Here is a 10,689-nt window from a genome sequence, read left to right as displayed (position 1 = left end):
GACTAGAAAAAATACCAGCTTCAGTTCCGGAAATGAAAATCAAACAATTGCTCTTCTCAGTTTTGGTCTTACGCTCTCCAGCCGACTCTTGGAGCCTTTGATTTCAAGGTCTGATCCTGCCAGTATGACTTGCAGCCCCTTAAAATCAGCAGAGCTGCCAGATCTCTCAGGTTATTGAGGGCTGAACCCAGAGGTGGCATCAGAGGAGCCCCAGTGTCCCTGTCTGATGACAACACCGCCAGTTTTGACCTGATCTCATCAATAAGGCTTACGTGCTGGCGAGAATGTCTGCCCTGAGGAGCGGGGAAACGTGCCTGCCTGCTGTTGCTGCTTTGTTTAGAATTAAACTGGGCACACTGCAGTGCAGAATGTACAATTTAGCCTTTGACAAAGCTTGGGCACAGTGCTGCCAGCCCCCGCCTCCATAACTGGAATGCATTTAGTGCTATTCTGCAAAGGAAAAGGGGTTTCCTTTGATCACAAATGAGTCCAGGCTTTCAGGAACTGATGCAGGTGATAGCTTGGGTTTGTCAGGTTAAAAAATAGGTTGAAAGTACAACATTCAAATTGTCCATCTGGACTGGGGCGGGTTTTGCCCCCCACATTTAGATGTGAGAGGGGAATTTCATGCGCTGGGCACCTCTCCGTCCCCTCACTCCAGCGGAGACTGGGATACTGCCCATATACAAACTGCTCCACAGCTGCTCCTACACTCCACAGAATCTCCTGAAAGCAGGAGGGAAGGGCAGGCTGATAAAGCAGCGTTATCTCCCTGCTGCCCCTGCAGCCTTTTCTAGAGCAGCTGTGGGCAGGGAAGGGCTGTTGGCAGCCCCCTGCTCCTGCTGCACCGCCAGGGTGCCAAAGCAACAGCACTGCGTGTGACGGGGGGAACAAGTCCACAAAGCCCACGGGCTGGCCCCAAGGTGACAGTGAGATCATTTTATCAGATCTTTATTTTTCAAAGCAAGTACAAGCACACGTTACCAAAAAAAAAAAAAAAAAAAAAAAAAAAAAAAAAAAAAAAAAAAAAAAAAAAAAAAAAAAAAAACCCCTGCAAAGCTGGGCCTGACACAGCTCCACACAGAGGGCCAGTACTGGCGCACAAAAGATGCATCCCAAAATGGAAATGCTCTGTGCCCCAGCGCTGATGCCGGCATTAATACAATTCAAAGCATTCCTGATTAACCAGAAGTAGTAAATAGACGTGTGCTGGTCCTATTCAGCAAAAAAATAAAACCAAACAAATCTTGTGCTTTCAAACGCCCGCCTGTGCTCCCCTTCGAGGAATGCAGAGCCTTTGCCGTCCACAGAAGAGAAGGTATTTGGCAATTCTAATTACCTAGCCACCCCGGTGCCACTCCAGCTTAATTTTAAAACACTATTTATACGGACTATTTATATGTTCTCTGCCACAGCAAAATGGGAGCTTGTGCTTGTGACACAAGGCACTGTTCGCAGCGGCTCTGCAGGCTTCCAAAAGGTAGCGCTTCATCCCACAGGGACCACACACGGAGCTCGGAGACTATACGAGATGGCATGTGACACAGCCAGCTATTCAGAGCTCGGGACTGGGCTGTGAAACCAAGGGAAATTCAAATATGCATAATTCAGACACACTTGGAGAGCCAGTGAGAAAATAAAAAGTTTTATCAACTCGCGAGAAGCACGTGTTGCCAATCCTGAAGAACTGTCTCCAACCATTTCTTCCAAGCAATCTGTTATTTCAATCTGTGTAATTATTTCCAGGGTCTCTGGCTTTTATTACCGTGTATCTGGCTGAGTTACAGTTCTGTAGATGCTGTCTGCTAAGTGGGGTTTTTGAAATTTCACACAAAGAGAAGGAGGGTGTGTGTAGCAGGATGTGCGCGGGGCATGTCCCTGCACAGGACAACCTCAGCTGGAAACCCCAGGGACAGGATCTGCGTTCAGCGGTAACAGCAGAGCCAGAAAACCTCCCCTTGGCCCTCTGTATTTTAATAAACACCAACGCAGGATGCCTCTAATTATTAAAAGGGGGGAAAAAAGGGATTTTAGAAGTCCAATGTACTTTTCACTCTCTATTCTCCACTTTTTATAGTTACATAGTTTGAGGGGAAAGCAGACCCTCTGGCTTTGTACTGGCTGAACTCTGGAAGTTCTCTTTCAAGTAAGTCAAGCCTTACTAAGTGAGTTCCTGCTCAATAAAAAAAAAAAAAAAGCCTTTCCTGAGTGTGGACAGCAGCAACGTTCACCAGAGTCAGTGGCTGGAACAAGACTGTCTTGGCTCTCGGGGTGCTGGTAGCTCAGCATCATTTGGTATGTGCACGCTGCCGTGTGTTTACTTGGAAAAGGAAAGAGCATGTTTCGGTTGGGAGCCTTTTATTTTCATAATCTGCAAAAACACCTCTATCGAAGCTGTACAAAAGGTTATTTGAACAATCTGAGATCAAATGCAATCTGACAGCTTCTCTTTTATTACGCTGCATTTCTCACAGCTGCCTCAGCTCTTACTACTCCTTTGCTAATCTGTGCCACTACAGTAGTTTGATATCTCTGGCAAACAGAAGAGTCTGGAACATCGACTTCAGGACATTTTTGCTGCTCTCTAAAGTGCAGAGTGTTTCACTGGGCGGCCTTCAAGAAAAGAACAACCCCAACAGCTGTCCTCAGCTTATTCTCATGACGTTCTTCTTACACACACAAAGCAATTACAGAAAATGAGACCCCCAAGCTCCCCAAGACCTGATTTAAATAATGGTTACCCTTCCAGGAACTGTGGCATTGAACGTGGTCTGTTGGGAGTCTCCGGTCCACACTGTGCTGCTACTCTAGAGCTTATTCACATACAGGTAAAGACACCTAATGGCTCCCACTGATGGGGAGCACCTTTACTCAGGGCTGATCTCTCGTCATGAGTGTGGCAGTGAAGTTTCTTTGAGGAGCATCCCCACAACACAGCCAACACCTCTGTAACACTGGGACTGAAGCAGAGGGAGGACTGCCCTGAGGGTGAGGAGAAGGAGCATGCACTAACCTTCAGCACCGTGACATAAGGTGTCCCATCAGGTCCATATTTGCTGCCGTTGACTTCCACGTGTTTCAGCCACTGGATGTGAGGCTGGGCATCACTGTAGACCTTGCAGTGAAACTCTACATTGCTCCCTACAACCACAGTCTGGTTGGCAGGGAGCCCTGCTTGCAGGATTGGTCGGTGGGGCGACCTTTCTGAAAAACAGAAGAGAGGAATCCTAATTTACTCGTCCTGCCCCCAACAAGGATTCTCCTCTGAACTCTTCACCTCCTGGCTTTTCAGCAGAAAAGGTGCAGACTGGCATTGTCCCCCCAGGTGTCCTGGCCACCTACCTACCCAGTGCTTCTCAAGCCAAACAGAGAACTACCTGGGAATGGAGGAGGCACCTCAGCCCTGCCATTCCTTCTCTGGACCCTCTGTTGACCAGCTACGTGATTTATTGATCACAGAGATCTGAGGCTGAATTGTTGGACAAAAGGAAGCTTGTTGTTCGTTTTAGAAGACATGTGATCCAGAACTTCAGGAAAGAAACTGAGCTCCTGCTTCCCATGTCCCATCACGCACCTATTCAACATCACCACAGATGAGCTGTTGAGGGAAAACAGTGAAATCTCACCTAATACATCCAGCTGGTATGTGTGCCTGATGTTGCCATACTTGTTCTCCACAACACAGGTGTAATTTCCTCGATCTGACGGCACAACACTCTCCATCACCAAGCTCCACTGCTGGTGTCGCAGCTAGAAGAAGAAATCAAACTATCAAGCTCGCTGTCAGGTACCATCATCACCAGACCATTCAAATCAGTGAGCAAACAGTGAACTTCCTACACACTTGGCCAGCATGAACGGACTCCAGAGCGGGCCTGAACATCACAAGGGCCCATTTCAAGGGTCATTAAAAGCTTAATGTGAAAAGGAACTACGACCAGTGCAGGAACAGTGCAACACAGTGTAGCACGCAGAGATTGCAATGGGACCTTGTAGATGCTATCACACTCATGAAACCAGCCCGACAGCTGAATGTGGCACCTCTTATTAGAATAACGACTTCAGAAGGCATCAGCTCAGAACTCTGATCTGCTGGTCCCCTCTGCCACAGCACTCTGGTCCAGAGACTGTCAGCTCAAAATATTGTACCTTCATCTGCAGATCTTTACCAACAGCCATATATAACCCTTAAGATGACTATGAACAGTAAGAATCATACTTCTTATCCCATCTATAATGTATTTTGAAGATGTGTGCTATGGACGCCACAGATCATGGTATCTGTCTGGACAGAACTGGGTGTCTAAACTGAGTTCATCCCCTAAATTCCCTGTAAAAAACAGGAGAAAACATGCCCAGTCTCAAGCCTGGTCCCTAGGATGCCCGGTAAACTCTTCTCTTTTGGCACCAACTTTTATACTAGTTGGTTTTCTGGATGTGGCTCATGTCCAGAGTTGCTGGTTTTTCAGTAGCAGGCGGGAAAGCACAATCCGTGTCTCCATCCTGACCCACCGCCCCGGGATCCCGGCTAGGATGTTTGTTTTCAATTAATATAAAGGAAGTAACGGATATGGAAAACAAATCTTGAATTAATACAGAAAGCAACCAACAGTAAAAGAGATGACTTCAGGATGCAGAGCATATGAAAGCTCTCCAAATCTCTGGATATTAATCTGATGCCTTCTGCCGCCCAGAGCAGAACATTTAACTTTATTATTTGAAGGTTACTCCAAGGACACAGAAGCAGGAGATTACAACAGTGCCATGCTACGGGCTGTCAAGGGCTGATGGATAAAACAAGGGCGTAATTGCTCCTGGAGGTTTCTTGCTGCAGCAGGTGAACTCAAATACAAAGTCATTTAACCTCTTTTGCTACTCATAAATTGCATCCACATGCTTTCCTTTCGAGGGCCAAGTTGCAATGAAAGCCAGAATTTTGCAAAGAGAAGGTTTGAATTCCTAGGACTAGACGGCACAGTTGCAAGATAAGCGAGTGAAAGTCCTTGTAACAACGCTTTGTAGATGTCTGCATTCCCGAGGACAGCACTACTGAGCACCCCGCTTCTCCGAGACCCCTGAATGCAACATTTCCTTTCATTTCAGGTTCCAGGTAATAGGAGACCGTGCCTAAACAGTCTGTACAGAAATATTGGTCGTTGCAGATGTCTGGTCAGGTCTGACTGCACCCTCTGCCCACCCATGACAGCACAGCTGGAACGTGGAACCAACGTTACACCTTTTGTTGAAGCAACATCCCTCTTGGTGCATCTCCGTCACAGCACGGCAGTTACAGGGTAAGAGGAGCTCTGAGAACAGAGAGCCTGGACTCGGAGTTCACAGCTGAACATACCAGACTATTAAGGAAGTTTCAATGCAAATTTGTGGCTGCTCGGTAACTCACTTCCATACCGGCTTGTCTCACATTTGTGTCTAAAGACTCCGTTTAATCCACTTCCCAGCACTGCAAAGCAGCCCAAGGAAACAGGGCTCCAGATTAACGCACAACTTCCTAGTTTGAGCTGTATTATATACAGTCAGGTCCAAATGAGGTGTTTTACTCAGGATGCACTTTCAAAGACGTTTTTATGACACTTTCAAAGAACTTCTCTTCATCGTGATTGTGACGGGGACTTTGGTCTGTGAACAGAGATGAGAACCTGCAGGGCACAGGCTCATGTGGGAGAACTTGTCTGGAAACTCTTCTAGAAGCAACAAGATTTTTTTTTTTTTTAGGTTGAGACTGTTGTCTAGACTTAAAGGTTAATAAAAAGGGATGTACCCAAGTTACGATAGTCGCTGCACTTGATAAAACACTAGAAACATGCAGTGACTTCGTTCAGGCATTAATCAAGTGGGTGAGATACTGGAAATCCCTCTGGTTTATTTGGTGTTGTCATTCTTGGCTCTTTGTGAAACAAACATTTGCAGATTCACTTGCAACCTCAGTCCGTGTTTGCCAGACTGGTATGCAAGTCAGAGCAATGGTCTGGGAAAGGGATAATCCTCTCTCTCCCCTCCCCCTCAAGCTTCCCTTCTAAGGTCATTTAACACACACAGGCTTACGATATTAGAGATTCCAACAAGGATTTAACCATTAATGCTCTTTGGGAAATTTCATATGATAAGTCATATGAATTTCTTCACCAGTTAAGGATGAACTGTAATAAAACTAGATTAGCCTGCACTTCACGTTTTCAACACTTGCCCTTCTAACAGGCTTTACTACTGGGCAATCACACGGTATCTCAATGCCATTTGCAAGAGGCAGAAGCGAGGAGTGGTCAGCTCTCATCTGCTGACCACAGACTTTTCACAACCAATGTTTAAACTCTTCCACACGCTCAAAACAAATGCAGACATTCCCAGCTCAAGGATTTCTGGGTTAAGACCAGATCTCGAGATGAAGCAAGCCAACCAAACTCTGCCAGATCTGGATCTTGCCCATTCTTTTCAGGCTGCCTAATCCTGTTCTGAAGTTAAGTTGTAACAGGGAATTTAAATCTTAAATACATGAGATACTGAGCAGGTTTTCAATCTCTTTTTCTGGTTCAAATCTCAGCTGATATCTATCAGCGTATTTATATTGGCTGAGATTTACATTAGACTACTTACATCTAACTGCGGCTCAAGAGCAAAAGCAAGCAAATAAGGCTAGGAAAATTACAGAGAGAGAAAGATGTCTTTATAACAAGAAAAGGACAAAAAGCTATACCTAGACAGATACAGAGCTTAAACCTATCTTGTTGTAATTGACCTGACGTTGCCTTCAATAGCTCTTTTAAGCATTGGCTTGTTGCTAGAAGGTGCCCCTACAGAAACAAAGCACAGCGATGCCAAAAACGCTCTACCGTGTTGAAGGGCTTGAAACGTGTCAATTTAAACTCAAGGACAGATTAAAACCACTGGGAAGTGGGTAGGGGAATCGCTTTCAGCTTTAGATTTTATTCTGCAAGCATAATTCAGTGCAGCTGATGTCACATAGCTTTGTAAAAAGCCGTTCGAACAGCGCGTGCAAGCCTGAAAACACTTCATGATGATCGTCCCAGCCTGCAATTAGTAAAAGATGCTTGTGCTTTGTGAATGTTATCTGCCAAAAGGCACAGGAGTTGCTTCCCCACTTCTTTTCCCTCCTTAACTCTTCAGAAGATCCAAACCTGAGTACGTCCTCAGTCTTGTCCAGGCTGGAGCAGGGACAGGACTGAGGAGGGAGCTTCAAAGGCTTCACTCAAGGCATCACAAAAGGCTCTTTCAGGAGTGGGTCTGAGCTAACAGGAAAGAAATAGCCCAAAAGTGCGGGGAGAGAAGACTTTTTTGAACCCTCTTCTGGTTTCTGGAGGGCGGCACACTTTGCATGCCTAGCCCCCTTTCAAAATGCTACAGACGGGGTAGGCACCAGCACAGAGCTATTCAGCGTGCTGATGAAGGCGCCTTCCTAAAAATCACCTTCTCTCCCTAGCAGCAGCCCAGGGATATGGCAGGGCTGGCAGAGCGCAGGCAAAAATAGCTGTTCAGGAGTACTCCCTGCTACGCCGATTTTGTTACAATCATCCCCTGCCAGTATGTTCTTCCCAAATAAAACCAGAAAGGAGCCTGACTGTGACCTCAATAACAAAACCAACGCCATCAGAGAAGAGGTGATTTTCCTGTTAAAATCCTGCCATAATTCATGATATACAGTAGCACAGAAACTTCTGCATAATTAAATCATTTGAGTGCCGTGGGGTTTTGTCCCTTAGCTCTTTCTATAAACACGAGCCAGAGCATTTTCCAGAACACCTCATGGCAGAAAGGAAGGAAAGAGAGGAAAGCAGCCAAGAAGCAGATGCTATTACTCCATCTACAAGGGAATCCAACACTTGACCAAAGGTCAGTGATTTATACCACAAGAATGTTAATGACCACCAGCACGGCAGGACCAGGACCAGCTCTTTGGTGAGGTCCTCCCAACACCTTCAAAGGATGCCGAGTCGGTTTTCCTTGAAAGCTGGGAGTAGCTATGGCTCAGTCTAACACGTCTCAACACAACGAGCCAATCTCCAGAAATTAGGACAGAAGTTTCTGCTCCTGCTTTCTCATCACTGTCTACAACACAACTATGAATCCAGCCTCATTTTTACCGACTCCCTGAAAGACTGCTGTAGAGAAACCCAGAGGGAATTAGACTTCAGTCCCAGGCGACAGCAGCCCTTTCTAACGCTTGAGTGTGAACCACTGGTAAGGCTGCAAGAAGCAGCCCCATTCCACGCAGTCGGGACCGTGCTCTTCCACGTACCAATGTTAATCACTGTGCAATGTTATTTTGTACAGTCGGTAGAAAACTCTTGATAAAAGCAGAGATCCAAACCAAGGCCTTACCTTGATGCCCCCAATCCTATGCTCTCCCTTGAATTCCTTGCCGTTTTTCAGCCAGTAGATGGAAGGAGTTGGGTTTCCACCAGCCGGACATCGGAAGCGAACGGTGTTGGCAGCGGGAACTGCCAGCAGCTTCTTCTCCATCTTATCTGGCCGAGTCCAGAAGGGGACACCTGAGAAAGGGAAGACCATGTTAAACAGGCCCATTTCTGCCACGGAAGGTATCAGCTGGTGAGCAGATGCATTTGAGGAGGCTTTGGCATGTGTGGAGTGACAGTTAAATTGCTACCTGCCGCAGTTAAGATAAATGACACAGAAATGCTTTCCAGCTAAGTGACTCTCATCGACGTAGACAGCATGTTTGCATTTTAGGATTGTGATGAAAGGTTCATGACCAGGTTCTTGTCTCAGTAAAGCCAGTATAAATCTAGAGTAGCTGCTTTAAATCAACAGGGAAAGTTATCCCAGATCAGGACAAGAATCTGTCCTCAGTGTGTAAAAAGATACAGATGTACCTTTGGGACAATAGTAGCCAAGAAGCATTAACAGCAGAAAGATGTTGGAACTGTAAAAAATGTTGATGGGCCAGCAAGGGAGCAGAGAGAAAGTGTTAGCTGAGTGCACTGGAAAACTTCGCTTCTCCGTGAGCACAAATGTAGTGTAGCCTCCTTAAGAGAAGGAAAGGAAAAAAAAAAAAGCCAGTGCCAAACTGGTTTATCATGTTTATGTTCTTTAAGTACAAGTGATTTTAGTTTTAAAGATTCATGTTACCTTTGAACAGGGATAAGTTTTAAAACATCACTGTTAGCATGAGATATATTTTATAATCTGCCTCAAGCACAGCGATGTTTCTTGGCTGCGGTACAAACATTACATATTAACTCCAAATTAAGGCAGCAGCAGCAAACGCATTATCCCGGGAAGAAAGAAAGAGTTTTTTTAAAAAGCCTCCCAAGCTTTTATTTCTGCTTAAGGAAACTGCAGAAGCTGCACATGGGCTGTTTTGCCCACCATGCTGGGGGCCACATCCAGCCCCTCCCTGCTCCGTGTTCCACACCAAAGCCAAAGGGAGAAGGGGGAAGACAGCGTTCGGGCTGCAAAACAGCCAAGAGGAGGCCAACGAGTGTAACTGGCCTCTCCTCCAGATGGGAAGGAAGCACCCACCAACACAAAGTACTCAATCCCACTGGTCACAGACTTGTGTGCTTCTGGACAAGACAAACTGAAGGTGCTGGTCCTTCAAGAACTGCCTTGGAGAATGAGCTGGCTGCCAAAGCTGCTGGGAAAGCACTCCCGCAGCGCGGGCCACACTGAGAAACACCTCCTGGCATCACAGCCCCACCTCAGTGCTACTCTGAAGCTCTGCAATCCCCTTCCCCTTACTGACAAGGGTGTGCAAAGTTTTCCCTCTTGTAGCATTCTTCCGAGATGCACCTGAGCTGCTCCCTTTCTCCAGTGCTCGCCAATGTACTTAGTCCTGAGTGTGTTTGGCTCCATGAGACCCATCCCACTGCAATTCCAGGTAAGTCGGTGATGACCCCACCTGGGTCTAAGTGCCCAGCATCACCCGTGCAGGCTTCCTGCTGCATTTCAGCTCCGAGGATTTTGCAGGCAAGGTCACACAGCTCAGCCAAGGCAATTTTTAACACTTGCTAACGCTCCCCACACAGTCCGCTCTCCCCATGGCTCCCTGTGAAACCCGCCTGGCCATGAGGAACTGGATGTCAGGAGCTACGTTCAGGAGGAATTTGCTCTCCATTTGCTGGAGACAGCCCTGCTGGGTGCATTGCTCTCATGGAAATACGGTACCGAGAGTTTGCATCTGCCGTCTGACTGCCTTGCACAACACGCCGTGATGCCTGTCAGAGCGAGCCCCAGATATCAGAGGGATCTGGTGCTCACCCATGCCGCGTATGCCTCACTTTTTAAACAACAGGACTGCTTCAGGCTCTTTTCTTGCCAGGAGGGCACCAGAGCAGGATTACAGCTGACACAAACATAAGCAAGAGGAGGAATCCCTGTAATTCCTCCTTTGCGGTCCTGAACACATGGCACATCCAGGAGAGACCTCAAATGCTACATGGAAAGGTGGGCTAAAGCGGGACATCACATAGCCATCTACCTTTCAACATCTGAGCTTAGAAAAACAGCAGAGCTGCACAAAAACAGGGAATATTGGAAAATAATGTTAGAAGACTGGCTACAACCCACCCCTAAAGGAACAGCAGGTCTTGATGATAAAGGAAGATGCTGCTATGGCATGTGTTGAGAAGGGCACAAACCAAGGAAAGGTTCGGCAGTAGGGAGGTGAGTTTGGAGGAGGACAGTTGGGGTGGT

General features: G+C 46.7%; 1 protein-coding gene across 1 annotated transcript in view; it reads right to left on the bottom strand.

Moving 5' to 3' along the window:
* FGFR3 (fibroblast growth factor receptor 3) overlaps nt 1-10,689 on the bottom strand; it is a gene marked incomplete at both ends in the record, with an annotated part of 32,912 nt that overhangs the window by 13,594 nt on the left and 8,629 nt on the right. The window contains 3 exons of the mRNA XM_010143587.1: nt 3,014-3,204; nt 3,627-3,750; nt 8,356-8,525. Of these exons, the coding sequence (XP_010141889.1) occupies nt 3,014-3,204; nt 3,627-3,750; nt 8,356-8,525 (485 nt within the window). The remainder of the gene's footprint in view (nt 1-3,013; nt 3,205-3,626; nt 3,751-8,355; nt 8,526-10,689) is intronic.

The sequence above is a fragment of the Buceros rhinoceros genome, unplaced genomic scaffold (genome assembly GCF_000710305.1).
Source record: "Buceros rhinoceros silvestris isolate BGI_N320 unplaced genomic scaffold, ASM71030v1 scaffold4769, whole genome shotgun sequence".
Lineage (NCBI taxonomy): Eukaryota > Metazoa > Chordata > Aves > Bucerotiformes > Bucerotidae > Buceros > Buceros rhinoceros.
This window is presented reverse-complemented; position numbering and strand designations above follow the sequence as displayed.